The 13,330-nt window shown below is 45.7% G+C and overlaps 6 protein-coding genes across 6 annotated transcripts; 1 reads left to right on the forward strand and 5 right to left on the reverse strand.

Moving 5' to 3' along the window:
- Positions 1 to 14: 14 nt before the first annotated feature.
- RIM8 (LALA0S08e06370g1_1) lies at positions 15 to 1,703 on the reverse strand (the record flags this gene model as incomplete). Its single annotated transcript, XM_022771214.1, has 1 exon — positions 15 to 1,703. One exon carries the CDS (start codon positions 1,701 to 1,703, stop codon positions 15 to 17), a length of 1,689 nt encoding a protein of 562 aa, XP_022629816.1.
- A 1,154-nt stretch (positions 1,704 to 2,857) lies between these two features.
- NSR1 (LALA0S08e06392g1_1) lies at positions 2,858 to 4,264 on the reverse strand (the record flags this gene model as incomplete). The annotated part of the gene is made up of 1 exon (XM_022771215.1): positions 2,858 to 4,264. The coding sequence occupies one exon, from the start codon at positions 4,262 to 4,264 to the stop codon at positions 2,858 to 2,860; it is 1,407 nt and encodes a 468-aa protein (XP_022629817.1).
- A 606-nt stretch (positions 4,265 to 4,870) lies between these two features.
- On the reverse strand, positions 4,871 to 7,147 carry LALA0_S08e06414g (LALA0S08e06414g1_1; the record flags this gene model as incomplete). The annotated part of the gene is made up of 1 exon (XM_022771216.1): positions 4,871 to 7,147. One exon carries the CDS (start codon positions 7,145 to 7,147, stop codon positions 4,871 to 4,873), a length of 2,277 nt encoding a protein of 758 aa, XP_022629818.1.
- A 901-nt stretch (positions 7,148 to 8,048) lies between these two features.
- On the reverse strand, positions 8,049 to 9,113 carry RTS3 (LALA0S08e06436g1_1; the record flags this gene model as incomplete). The annotated part of the gene is made up of 1 exon (XM_022771217.1): positions 8,049 to 9,113. One exon carries the CDS (start codon positions 9,111 to 9,113, stop codon positions 8,049 to 8,051), a length of 1,065 nt encoding a protein of 354 aa, XP_022629819.1.
- A 1,140-nt stretch (positions 9,114 to 10,253) lies between these two features.
- ALG13 (LALA0S08e06458g1_1) lies at positions 10,254 to 10,862 on the reverse strand (the record flags this gene model as incomplete). The annotated part of the gene is made up of 1 exon (XM_022771218.1): positions 10,254 to 10,862. The coding sequence occupies one exon, from the start codon at positions 10,860 to 10,862 to the stop codon at positions 10,254 to 10,256; it is 609 nt and encodes a 202-aa protein (XP_022629820.1).
- Positions 10,863 to 11,107: 245 nt separating this feature from the next.
- RPT6 (LALA0S08e06480g1_1) lies at positions 11,108 to 12,322 on the forward strand (the record flags this gene model as incomplete). The annotated part of the gene is made up of 1 exon (XM_022771219.1): positions 11,108 to 12,322. The coding sequence occupies one exon, from the start codon at positions 11,108 to 11,110 to the stop codon at positions 12,320 to 12,322; it is 1,215 nt and encodes a 404-aa protein (XP_022629821.1).
- Between the last annotated feature and the right edge of the window lie 1,008 nt (positions 12,323 to 13,330).

Genomic DNA, 13,330 nt, shown 5'->3' on the forward strand with positions numbered 1-13,330 from the left:
TCTGTGGTGTGTAGCTAAAGTGCCATTGATGGTTCACTTTCCAGCTCTTTCAGCCTTTGTAGCTCCAACTCATCCTTGTCTTCGGCCACTTCAAATAACGAATTTGGAGTGTATTCGGGCAATGGCATAGTAGACTTCTCATCATATTCAAAAAGATAGCTGGTGTCTGTGGAGAGCGCTTGCCGCTTCATGGATGTATACGTGTAGTCTTGCGCCTCTGAATGGGACGTTTCTTGGGAGTTGGAAGAATTGACCGGAGAATGCTCGTTCGTAATTCTCGCAACATTTTGATTTTGCTCCAGAGTGGGTTCTGGGATGGCAATATCGGGAGACCTTGCGGTCTTGATGGTGCCGACCACGATTTCTATCGACATCCCAGTAACGTTGCGCAGTCTCTTGAGCTTATCGACATTTATCAAATCTTTGAAAAAAATCATGGATTCGCGATCGTCATCGTGGAACCCGTCTGTGCCAGACCCAGCTTTGATTGAGCGCTGTAAAGCCGATAACGTCTCTTCTATCGATTTTGACGGATGACTGGAACCTTGGGAACTCGATGTGGGGTCTACAACACGGTTGGACTCCGTGTAGGCAAGGTTTTTGCGGGAAAGGTTGACCAAAACTTCAACGTAGTATTGAAACGAGAAACGTCTGTTGGGTAGCCGCAGCGTGGGGAAAGCATCTAACGGAACTTTGAGATACACTGTCGTTGTGCATTCTAGAGTTTCTGGGTCCACGTAAACGGGGGATACGGTCTGGCACATGTCCTTGCGGAAAGTTTCAATAACGTTGTCCTTGGATATGTCTTCAACCCGACAAATTCGAACCAAAGTGGCTATGATCCCCATGGAGTGCGAGTATTCTCGATAATGGGTCAAATGCAGCTGAACTGGAATCACCTCGCCCACGACGTAACCGGACGCCGGGAGATCGACGTTTATAGTCACAGTCTTGGTGTTGGAGCCCGTCGTTACCATCGTGGACTCAGATTGTTTGGAGCCACCGGTGCGACGTGTGAGTCCCGAACTGCTGTCTTGATCGGCTGCATTTTGCTTCAGACTAGAGGGCGATTGCAACACCACGGTTTTGGTCTTCGGCTTCGGAAGCCGCCCCACGTCAAGTGGGACCATGACAGATATGCTTCTTTCGCAGGTTGCCATGACCTCGTCAGAACGGTCACTGTTTAGTGGTTTCAAGGTGCACTGCATGTAGTAGGAGATCGAACCCTTTTCGAACTTTATAGAAGTGAAAATGCATTTCGACGGAACTTTGAGTCTGAAAGGAAACCGATGCTCTCCCTTTGTGAGTCCATTTACCACAGCATCTTTGTCCTCTAAAGCCGTTTTTTCGTTTTCCCCGTAAACGGTGGTTGACTTTTGAAAAAGCTTTTCTGAGCGTGTTCTGGGTCCCAAACCTCGTAGTTTGACCTCCCCGACCAGCGAGAAGGTCACCGCCACATTCTCCACGTCCTTTTTCAACACCAACACCGCTTCTCCACATATGTACTCATTTGGTCTCCAAATATGATGTGGGGCTTCCTGCTCGATATAGAAGTCTCTGGCAGGATTTCCAGACCGGAAGTTTTTGCTCCCAGGATACGTATATCTTTTCTTCCCACTATCAACCATGGAGTTTCTCCCGCTTGCGACCACACCCTCATCTTTTCTTATGTTCGTGGCTTTTAGCTTTGCCAGCAGTCCCATTACAAATCTCGACCTATACTGAACCAAATTTGATTCTGAAAAAGGTATTTTCGGTTAAGTACCGAGCCCAAACAACTACAGTCCGTTGAACCAACCTAAAAGCTCGAATTGAGACCTTTGGGGAGACTCTTAGACGCGATGATCTGGATATTTTTCGAATTTAGTAGTGTGTTTTTCATAGTCCAAAATTTTCTTGGCATTTTTATGATTTATAGGTGCACTATATACGTGCTTAATATAAATGACGCTATACATAATGGAATTCGACGACAGCGTCAGCTTTCGATCTCGACTAAAACAAAATTCAAATTAGGGTGGTGACAATATTCATCGAGACGTTGTGTTTTAATCATGAACTCTTGGTTATTCAGTCGATTCGCGCAAATTTAGTCGTTTCAACTTTACTAAAGAAATAAAGTAGAGTACTGTTGAATTTCCCGAAAAGCAATCTTTGACAAGTTCACGCTGCTCTATGGCTGAAGCGGTGTTTTATATGACAAACGGTGAGATTCATGCCATTTTAGGAGTTTTCCCGAGCTATTTAATTCGAGGTTTCAATTTTGACATCGCAGGGACATCAATTTTAAAAGACAAATATTAGTCTTTAAACGAGGTCCTAGCACTTGCTTTTTTTGCCTCGAAACTGAAGATAAAACAGTGGCTGTTGTGTTTGGAAAGCTGGTGATTTTATTGCTGTTTTAAGTGGTCGCGCCAGGGTTGTTCAAATCCTAACCGTTCTTGCGAAAGAAAAGATCACTTCGTACTATTCTGTCGTGACAACGTTTCGTCAACGGTTTAACGATGGTGACGGTAGAATCTTCTCGGTTTAAGGTTCGATTGGTTCGTATTGTCTTCTCCAAGACGCCTACAGAGTGCGGACATTGTGGCCTAAAGTCTTTATTAGAGTTTCTCGGCATTTGTAAAAGAGGTTATTTGACTAGAGCGTTTGACAGAGTGTTTAACAAACCTCCGTTTACCTACAACACTTCAAAGCTGCTACACTTGTAGCACAAAATGGATTGATCTAATTCACTATTATACACGAGAAGCCACAAGTTGTTGCCAGTGAGATATATATACGAAATTTTGCCCCATCATCCTGGTGTGAGAGTGTACTTCCAGCAGGTGATTTCTATGCAAAAACAGTAATTTCCTTAATCGAACTTCTTCTTGTTACCTTGGAAAGCAGCAGACTGTCTTGATTGGCCCAACGGCGACGAGTTGGAGCCAGAACCAGAAGGTCTGAATCCACCACGACCGCCACGACCACCAGCACCACCACGGCCACCGGCACCGCCGCGACCGCCGCGGAAACCACGAGAGTTACCGTCTTGAGGAGGCTTTGGAGTGGAGAAGTCCAATCTCACAGGTCTGTTGTCAATGTAGTGGCCTTGTAGAGCGTCCAGCGCTTTTTGAGCACTGTCCACAGATGAAAACTGCACGTAACCGAAACCCTTTGGTTGCTGAGTTTCTGGGTGAGTTGGAAGACGAACGGAAACAATTTCACCGTGTTCAGAGAAAATTTCGAAAACGTTGTCTCTTTCGGTGTTGAAAGACAAGTTACCCAAAAACAAAGTGTCCGAAGGTTGAGATGGGGTGTCACCGTATTTTTGGGCACGGTCCGCTCTTGGGTTACCGGCAGGTTTGCTGGTGGACATGTCACAGTTGATAGGTCTGCCGTCGATTTCTTTGCCTTGCATTTCTTTTAGGGCCTTTTCGGCGTAACTCTTGTCTTCAAAGTCCACGTAACCGTAACCACGAGATCTGTCGGTACCTCTTTCGTAGATGACACGGGCACCAACAACACCACCAATTGGTTCGAACTCGGTCTTCAACCACTCGTCGTCAATGCTCCAGGAGAGTCTGCCGACGAAAAGGGTGGCTGGTTCGCCAGTAGATTCGGTCTTGGCCTTCTTTGGCTCAGGGGAGGATTCAGAAGAGGCCTCTGAGGAAGAAGAGGAAGAGCTCGAATCGTCAGCCTTACGCTTTTTGGACGAAGTTTCGGCTTCCGATTCGGACTCAGAAGAAGAAGAAGAACCAGAGCCAGAAGAGGAAGACGAAGACGACCCAGAAGAAGAAGAGTCGGATTCGGAGTCGCTGGACGACGACGAAGAGCTCTTGGAAACGGAGATTTCGGCCTTGACAGGCTTTTTCACAGCAGGTTTTTCATCTTCAGATTCGTTTTCAGAGCTGGAGCTGGAATCCGAGTCGCTGGACTCGGTGTCTGATTCGCTACCGGAGTCGCTGTCAGAATCAGAGCTGGCCGACGAGCTGGAAGAGCTGGCGGCCGCAGCGGCGGCGGCCGCAGCTTTCTTGGAAACCTCTTTTTTCTCAACAGATTTTTTAGTTTTCTTGGATTTCTTCTCATCTTCAGAGTCGCTGCTGCTGGACGAAGAGGAAGCAGAAGAAGAGCTGTCAGAGTCACTTTCCGAAGAAGACGAAGACGAAGACGAAGACGATGATGAACTCGAAGATTCAACTGCCTTCTTTTCGGCCTTCTTGTCAACCTTCTTAGCCTTCAAATCCTTCTTGGAAACCTTTTTAGTCACTTGTTTCGCCATTTTTGATGCTATCAATTGAGTGTCGAACGAAAAGATCAAACAACAAATTCAAAGTAGAGTTTTGTCTTCTCAAAAGTGAACTTAAACTGTTAAACTGAAGATCAAACAAAAGTCTTGTTGTTCAAACAGTTTTATGGTTTGAGCGATGAGATGAAATGTTTTCGCTGGTGATGCCGCGATGAGCTAGCAGTGGGTCTGGAAAATTTTAATTTTTTCCGGAAAGGGAAAAAAAAGAAAAGTGAAAAATTTCTGGGAAATGCACGTGACCATGACGAAAAGAAAAAAGAAAAAAAGAAAAAACAGGGGACGGTCGTTTTGTACGGAGAAGAATCGCAAAACCGACAGGTTTAGCCGCCCATGACATAATCAATCAGAATGTGTGGGTGGTGGATGTCACGTGGATTACTTTTCTGAAGTACAGTCACGTGACTTAATTTCGGATACTTTTGTACGGGAAGTATTCGATACTGTATGATGAACTAGGCACCACACTAATAATGACAGTGACAGTGATGGTGAGAAGACAGCTGGGAAAGAGAAAAACCTTCAACTTAGTTCCTTCTGTCTTCCACTTCGTATTTTGACCAGATGCTATTACCAATTCATTCAACGCAACATAAGCAAGGCAATTCTGAAAATAAGTGGGACTCTTACACCGTGAGCAGCTGCAGAATATAGCACCGTAAATGCGCTCGATGAAGGTGGGAAATCCCTAGGAGCGGCAGATGTGAAAGAAGATTGTGTGGTAAAGCTAGCCTCCGGAACAGTTGTATTTTGAGTACTATAAGCCGAGACAGCAGAACTTGACACCAAAAGTCTCGTGCTCGCTCTTGAACTGTTAATCACAGAACTTGAGACTGTAGCGGTAGAACCGGAGCCGGGAAAACTACTCATTGTGCTCTGAGAGGTGGCTGGCGTTGACAACGAGGTCGAATTGGTGTCTGGGGTGTTCGACGTGCTCACAGTGGTGTCTGGGGTGTTTGACGTGCTCACAGTGGTGTCTGGGGTGTTTGACGTGCTCACAGTGGTGATTGGGATGCTAGACGTGCTCACAGTGGTGATTGGGATGCTAGACGTGCTCAAAGTGGTGCTTGGGATGCTAGACGTGCTCAAAGTGGTGCTTGGGATGCTAGACGTGCTCAAAGTGGTGCTTGGGATGCTAGACGAGCTCAAAGTGGTGCTTGGGATGCTAGACGTACTCAAAGTGCTGCTTGAAACACTCAAAGTACTCAAAGTAGTGCTAGACGTAACATCTGTGATCGAAGGCGTCGACGACGTATTCAAACTCGTGCTTAAAGTGCTCAAAGAGCTCAATAAAGTGCTTGGAGTGCCAGGAGTGCCAGGAGTACTATCCGTGGTCAAAGACGTCGACAACGTACTTGAAATGCTGCTCGGGGCACTCGAAGTACTCAAAGTAGTGCTTGACGTGCTAAAAGTGCTGCCTGGGGTGCTCGAAGCACTCGAACTGCTGCTTGAAGTACTCGAAACACTCAAAGTGGTGCTCAACGTGCTTAAAGTGCTGCCTGACGTGCTTGAAATACTCAAGCTGCTGCTTGAGGCACTTGAAATACTAGAAGTAGTGCTTGACGTGCTTGAAGTGCTGCTTGACGTGCTGTCGGTACTATTTGGAGTGCAAAAAGTCTCGCAAGATTCAGATGTAATGACCAGTGTGCTTCTCGAAGTGGTTCTCGAGGAATCGGAAGTCGTAGAAGAGGTGGCTGTACTAGACGTGATTGGGCTGGTGGAAACGCTCGACGTTGTACCGCTCGTAAAACCTTTCGTCGTGCTTGTAGTGGTGCTCGAAGAAGTGCTCGAAGAGGTGCTCAAAGTGCTGCTACTCAAGTTGCTGCTTGTCGTGCTGCTGGAAAATGTGCTCGCCGAAGTGCTAGCAGAAGTGCTTGAACTAATGCTCGAAACGCTACTTGAGGTTCTGCTCAAAGAAGTGCTTGTGGTGCTAGTTGAATGACTTGTTGTAGGAGTGCTCAACAAACTGCTTGAACTAGTGTCCGTACTGGTAGTGCTTGAGCTGCTTGTAGTTGTACTGCTTAAAGAACTGCTTGAAGTACTCAAAGTGCTACTCGAACTGCTACTCGAATCGCTTGTCGTACTGCTGGTAGCGTGACTCGAGCTAGTGCTTGAACTACTGCTTAACGTGATGGTAGTGCCGCTTGAAGTAGAGCTTAAAGTAGTACTGGGGCTAGTCCTTGAGCTAGTGCTGGAAATAGTACTGGAACTAGTGCTGGAACTCATGCTTGAACTAGTAGTGGAAGTAGTAACTGAACTAGTGCTTAAAATCGTGCTTGAAATCGTGCTGGAACTAGCGCTGGAAATAGTTCTGGAACTAGTGCTGGAACTAGTGCTGGAACTAGTGCTGGAACTAGTACTTGAACTACTGCTTAAAGTGCTACTCGAACTGCTCGTAGAGCTGCTGGTAGTACTACTCGAAGTAATGCTTGAAGTGCTCGTTGTGCTTGAAGTAGTGCTTGAAGTAGTGCTTGAAGTAGTGCTTGAAGTACTCAAGGTACATGGTCCAGGGCAAGAAGTCTCGGTTTCTGTTGTTGTCTGAGGCGGCAACGAACTTTCAGTTGAAATTACCACACTTATCGTGCAACTTCCACATACAAAAGCTGTAGAAACAATTGTCGATGGAATAGTTGTTGTTTCTGGAGAACTGGAGCTGGAAACCGATGTGGATGTGCTGGAAATAGAGCTGACAATCGACACCGAGGACGTCGAAGTCAAGCTCGAAAACACAGTCAGCGTGCTGCATTGTGCACATAGATACGACGTTGTAACCGATGTGGTGGGGATCGTAATCGTGGAAGCGGCATAAACAATGTCACAGAACGCTAACAGCGACCAAATAAGTTGCAACGCCACCATAATGAAATTAAAATCTTGTAAACTCCGAGTGCTGTGTCAAGCTGAAAATAACAAACCTGGAGGAAAGAACAATTGCCAATCCTGATGCTGTTGTCGTGCAATTCTCTGTCAATTCTTATACCAATTGAGTTTCGAAAAAAGTGCTGTCGAACCTTTGTCCTCAAAAACTAGTAATCTGGCACACCCTCTTAAGCCATTACATAGTTATTTCTCGTCTCCTAACACCGTTTTCACTGTCTTTCGGATGTTTTTCAGTCGATCACTCATGTTGAAGTGGTTTACAACTTCAATTGCTCATCCCAAAACGGAATAGGAATCAAGAGGCTCCTACTCTCGAGGATGTGTCAAAAAGAGCCTTTATGCATAATATTACCCTTACGGGAAGCGTTCGAGCATTGTCAAACTGTGTTGAACCCGTTTTTATTGTCTTGTTCTTCGAAATGAGTAAAGCTAGAGATGACTTAAGTATGTCTAAATTGCCCTATTCGTCAAGCATAATGAACAGTGAACTAAGAAGGAAATCCTAGCTCCAATTGAAGGCTCCAAATTATGTCAACAGACTCCAATTCTATTTGCGATGAATTGGACACATAGTTGGCTATCCAATGGTACCAAAAACTCAATGGTTTCTTGTAGCAGTTCAAAAAGTCAGTTTTCTATTCTAGAATGAATACCAGAGAAAGTAACCCATTACCTGAGTAATAAATCTACCAAGTGATCCGCTTACATTTCCAGTCAATTTGGCGAATTCCATGTTTTATAATTGAACGGTACGTGTACTAAAACTAGTGGTGTAAAACTGCCATGTATCTTATAACTATAGTAATGATGATTTGATGCTGACATGATGCTATGAAAAATGGCGAAAAATGGTAAGAAAACGTCGGTGAATCTGGAGAATCTACTGAGTAGATCGTGGTATCTTATTGGAACCCTCGGAAGCTTTCATCGAAGATCGACGTCGACGAAACCCAGAGCCTCCAGTAAGATCCACCGGAGCTTCAGGCACGGCGTACGATTTAGATGTGGGAACCGGAGCGTATAGATGGGCAAATTCATCGCTTTTCTTGGGTGTCAATGGCACCGGTGATGGCACAGAGTTGCGTTTCCGTTGTAAAAGTAAAGTTGGGGTCACAGTGTCGATAGGAGCGGCACAAGACGACGGTCTTCGTGACGGCACAGGACTGGTTCCGTTGGGTCTCATGGCCAGAACGCTCGAGCCGGCTAAACTACTGGTGATCGTGGCGCAGCTGGTGAGGTTGGAGTTGTTGTTGTTGACGCTACTAGCATTGCTGCTGAGTGACGAACGTCGCGACGACAGCTGTGGCAGCGATGTGTGTGGTGCTATAGTGTTTGTGGTGGAGGTGGTGTTCGCAGTGTGTATAGCAGTGTGGGGTTCGCCGTTAAGCACGGCACACAAGTTTTTGCGTAGTCGGTTGTTTTCGTCCTTGAGCTGGTCGATTTCCCGCAGCAGCCGCACCACAATGGCATCCTGCTCCTTTTCCATTTCGTTGATGATTTCTTCAGACGACAACCGTCTGGTCATGTTCCCGCCCCGGGTGTTGGAGTTGATCGACGACAGCGACGACGACGAAGACCATGGAGTGTGAGCTGGCAGACTTGGTCGTGATGGTATTCCTGATCTCGTGGCTGGCGAAAAAGAGCTCATGGAAACTGAAGTCTCGTTTCTGGGATCGGAGAAAGAAGTGGCGGCTGCTACTGCTGCTGTTGTTGTCGTCATGTGTGTGTAGTGTTTGTTTCCTGAGTCTCTAGTCGTTTCCGGCTGTGTTTTTGTATCTGTACTGTACGGTGGCTCTTCTACGACTGCAGCGTCAGACGTCACAATGCGTGGTTTCTCACCAAAATTAAAGCGTTCTCGATACAAAGTAACTCCTTTAACGGGGCTTTTGGGTTCCGTTCTGGCCTTAATCTTAGATTCCATCTTGACCTCCGTCTTGGGTTCCATCTGGTATATATATAGCGTCTGTAATGCCACTTGTCACTGTCACTACTTATATCCGCTCGTTTTCGTTAACGAGTTACTGATCTCTGTGTGGGTGCGTGTCTGATTAAGCACTTCTTTACGAGTCCTTATTACGACTACACTTCCTGCGCCTCTCCTTTTCAGCACCATCAAACCCAACGGTTTTCCAACACCACGTCCCGCATATATACCTGGACTGAATCAAGCCAACTTGGGCTTTTCACTCAACACGGTATGACTATTACAATTGCAATCTGCACCTAACATAGGCTACGTACGTGTCCTCTATGGCACTGTAATGACCTTTCTTTGTAATAGGGCGACGACGAACTGATTAGAGTGGCTTTTCTGATTAGACTGCTCCCGTTTCTGCTAATCTTGATCTGTAAGCATGCAGCAGCAAGTAGTAGCAGCAACCAACCCTAGTCTAGCCATGGTTCCCCTGGCCCTGTCAGCACATCTTGTCTATGTAGATTACACAACGTGTTCAAGATTACTCGTTCCGGTACCATTTCGTGACTATAGGTAACTAATGGGAACAATAAGAAGTAAAGGAAACTTATGGGAGCTTAGCTGCGACACTTTTGGACACGTCTATGAGAAAAGTGCATGTTGGTTGCGACAAGGACGTAAATCGAGGCACATCTAGTCTGTCTAAAATTAACATCAGAAGCTTCGAGACTCAATTACATGTGTGGGTGACCTCTGATTTTAGCATGCGGTTTGTCTATCTTATCGAGGCTGAAACATGTTTCAAGTTATCTTGCAATTGAGTCCTCAAAGACTGTGGCATCCGGACTATGAATGAATGAGACTTAGCAGGGCTGGCCTGGACGAAGGGGCGACGAAGTAGGGATGTGTATGTCACTTTTTGGTTATTGGAGCGTGGTAGATATGTGAACGAGAGATGACGATCACGAAAGTGGCTGGATGCATTGATAACGAAATTGGTAGGTGCGCCGAAATCGCAATCTGGAAATTCACTTTTTGGAAGAGGCTCTGGCCAAGTTGGAAGTGTAGTTCGGGATGGGCAGAATTCTAGACTGGTGTTCGAATCCCCAAGGACGTATTAATTTTGGTTGTTTTTTTTTTCCTTCCCTTTTGGGGGATCAGACCACGTTTCTATGAGTTTGCAACGTTCAAAAGCAAGTTTGTAAATGCTTCACTTGTTCCAGTGGCCAGTGGAGTTGTAGAATCCGCTTCCATAGCGGAAACAACGGCCTCCAGTACTGCAACCGAGGTTGCGTCGTGCGCCGCGACAAGGTGTCCACGTGACCTGAGTCGATCTGTAATCTGTAGTTGATGATTATCCATAAGTCCAGTATTGGCCACAACTACAAGCCGTTTGTGCAGTCTTAGGGCGTCTAGAATTGATCCCGTACCCGCGTGCGAGATTACCAAGTCAGCATGCACCCGCAACAGACCCTCGATGTCCGTGGTGAAAGCAAATCCGCAGATTTCAACAGCCGCAACCCGTCCGTGCACCTCTAACTCCACTCCCAGGTCCCGAGATGCCTTGCCGATTGCTTCCTTTCCATGCGCACTGGCACTGCCCAAAGCCTTAACTCTTTTCTCAAATTCACCACCAAAACCCCTTCCGTATTGAATGACCACTTTCTTAAAATTCCAACGTTCGCGTATTGTGGTAAGAAAATCCAGATCCAAGACGGCCTGCACCAAGCTTGGGAACGGTACAGTGGCCCCGCATGTAACCACCATAGTTCGCGTCATTAAGCTCATATTAGAACACAAAAGGCGGTCTTTCTTTTCTATGTTCTTGTTTCTTATTCTAGGTTCACGTCAAAGTTGATCAATTTCAAGTTTCTAAAGACCCTTCGTACAGAGTGCCATCACCACTTTTTCTGTATAAGGTGGCAAAACCACTTTATACATATAACTTGAACTTAGACATCTTGTCGTCTAAAGGGTAGTTGAATACTGCATTTAAAGCTCTCTAAAACGACGCGTAACTTCCAATGAGTGCCGTTGCAGTTAGTGAAGTGTCATTGAACACGCATGAAAGTGGGATTAAGTCGTATTACGATCAAAAAGTCCAGGAAACAGAGCTTAAAATTAGGGCCAAAACGCAAAACTTGAGACGTTTGGAGGCACAGAGAAATGCGCTCAACGACAAAGTGCGGTTCATCAAAGATGAACTTCGGCTGTTGCAAGAGCCCGGATCGTACGTGGGAGAGGTGGTAAAAGTGGTTTCAGACAAAAAAGTGCTGGTGAAAATTCAACCTGAAGGCAAGTATATTGTGGATATCGCCAAAGACATCAATGTGAAAGATCTAAAAGCGTCCCAGCGAGTGTGTTTGAAGAGCGACTCGTACGCTTTGCACAAAATCCTGGAAAACAAAGTAGACCCTCTGGTGTCGCTTATGATGGTTGAAAAAGTGCCCGATTCGACCTACGATATGGTGGGTGGTCTAACCAAACAAATCAAAGAAATCAAGGAAGTGATTGAGCTGCCCGTGAAACATCCAGAACTGTTTGAAAGTTTGGGCATTGCACAGCCCAAGGGTGTCATTCTGTACGGACCTCCGGGTACCGGTAAGACTCTACTTGCCAGAGCTGTGGCGCATCACACAGACTGCAAGTTCATTAGAGTTAGTGGTGCCGAGCTGGTGCAAAAATATATTGGTGAAGGTTCACGTATGGTGCGAGAACTGTTCATAATGGCCCGCGAACACGCTCCCTCGATCATCTTCATGGACGAAATCGATTCCATTGGATCTAGTCGTGTAGAGGGAAGCTCCGGTGGTGATTCAGAAGTGCAAAGAACCATGTTAGAACTGCTCAATCAATTGGATGGTTTCGAAACTTCCAAAGACATCAAAATCATCATGGCCACCAACAGACTCGATATTCTGGATCCTGCATTACTTAGACCCGGAAGAATCGATCGTAAGATCGAATTTCCTCCACCCACAGTGGCTGCAAGAGCCGAGATTTTGCGTATCCACTCCCGGAAAATGAATTTAACGAGAGGCATCAATCTCCACAAGATTGCTGAAAAAATGAACGGCTGCTCTGGTGCCGATGTGAAAGGTGTGTGTACAGAAGCCGGGATGTACGCATTGCGGGAGCGTAGAGTGCATGTTACGCAGGAAGATTTCGAGCTTGCCGTGGGTAAGGTAATGAACAAGAATGACGAGACCACCATCTCCGCTGCCAAACTATTTAAGTGAAGCGGGATGCGAAAAAAGCAAAGCAGGAGATAGATGTGTCAGGGTACCGGTTTTTCGGAATATTCATTCTCGCTCATGGTACTTGAAAGGCTGGCTACTCACGCTTCACATCAAAAAGAGGTCAACACTTGGGATTGTAGTGGGTCACATTAGTCTTCGCTCCCTAGAATAGTCGGTAATGAAGTCGAATCGCTGCTATCATTATGCTCATCTTATTTGGGAGTACAAGTCGTCTATCCAATTTCCCAGGGCTATTTTATCCATCACACTCTTGAGGGTGTGGGGAACTGACCAAAACTGAATAGATGGATGAAAGCCTTTTGTGGTGTGAATTTTCAGCACGGTTGACAGAAAAGAATGCATTTTCATCTGCGAAGTTTTTAATCTGTGTCTAACGCTCCTGTATAACTATATTTGATGTTCTAGTTTCTGACAATCACAACTGTTACTAGCAGTTTACAGATATATGTGGAGCGCAACGCCTCTAAAACATAAAATTCACCGTAAGATCAGTGTACCTCCGACAAAGTACAAGTCATGCTAAATTCTGGTCAATAAGGCGGATAAGCTGGCTGCAAACATGGGAAGATAGAGATACCTAAATCAACTCGATATTCCTCTTGCCGGTGCAGTACTCATAAATGTACTCGTGTGCAGAATGTACACTGTACATAGTTCTATACAAAAGTCGATGACTTGAAGGCAGTTTGAAGGTCTGTTAGAATATTCCAACTCCGTAAACCATGGTTTAATTACAAGTCGATAACGTTGAACATTTAACTGATGCCTTAACTTCTTTCCAATTCTCACAGCTTTCCTTCAATTTTTACTCCGCATCCTGGTTGAAAGACGCGGTGATAAATAGTATGGACTCAAGCTATCTGTTGAAGCTACTCAATTGAGTCTTTTGGGTACACATCGTCTGATATACACGGCCATTCAGGTCTACCATCAAAGGCCTGTTGATGAATACACTTTTGAGTACTTTTAAATAACTACCATAAATGT

Source organism: Lachancea lanzarotensis, scaffold LALA0S08, assembly GCF_000938715.1.
Source record: "Lachancea lanzarotensis genome assembly LALA0, scaffold LALA0S08, whole genome shotgun sequence".
NCBI lineage: Eukaryota > Fungi > Ascomycota > Saccharomycetes > Saccharomycetales > Saccharomycetaceae > Lachancea > Lachancea lanzarotensis.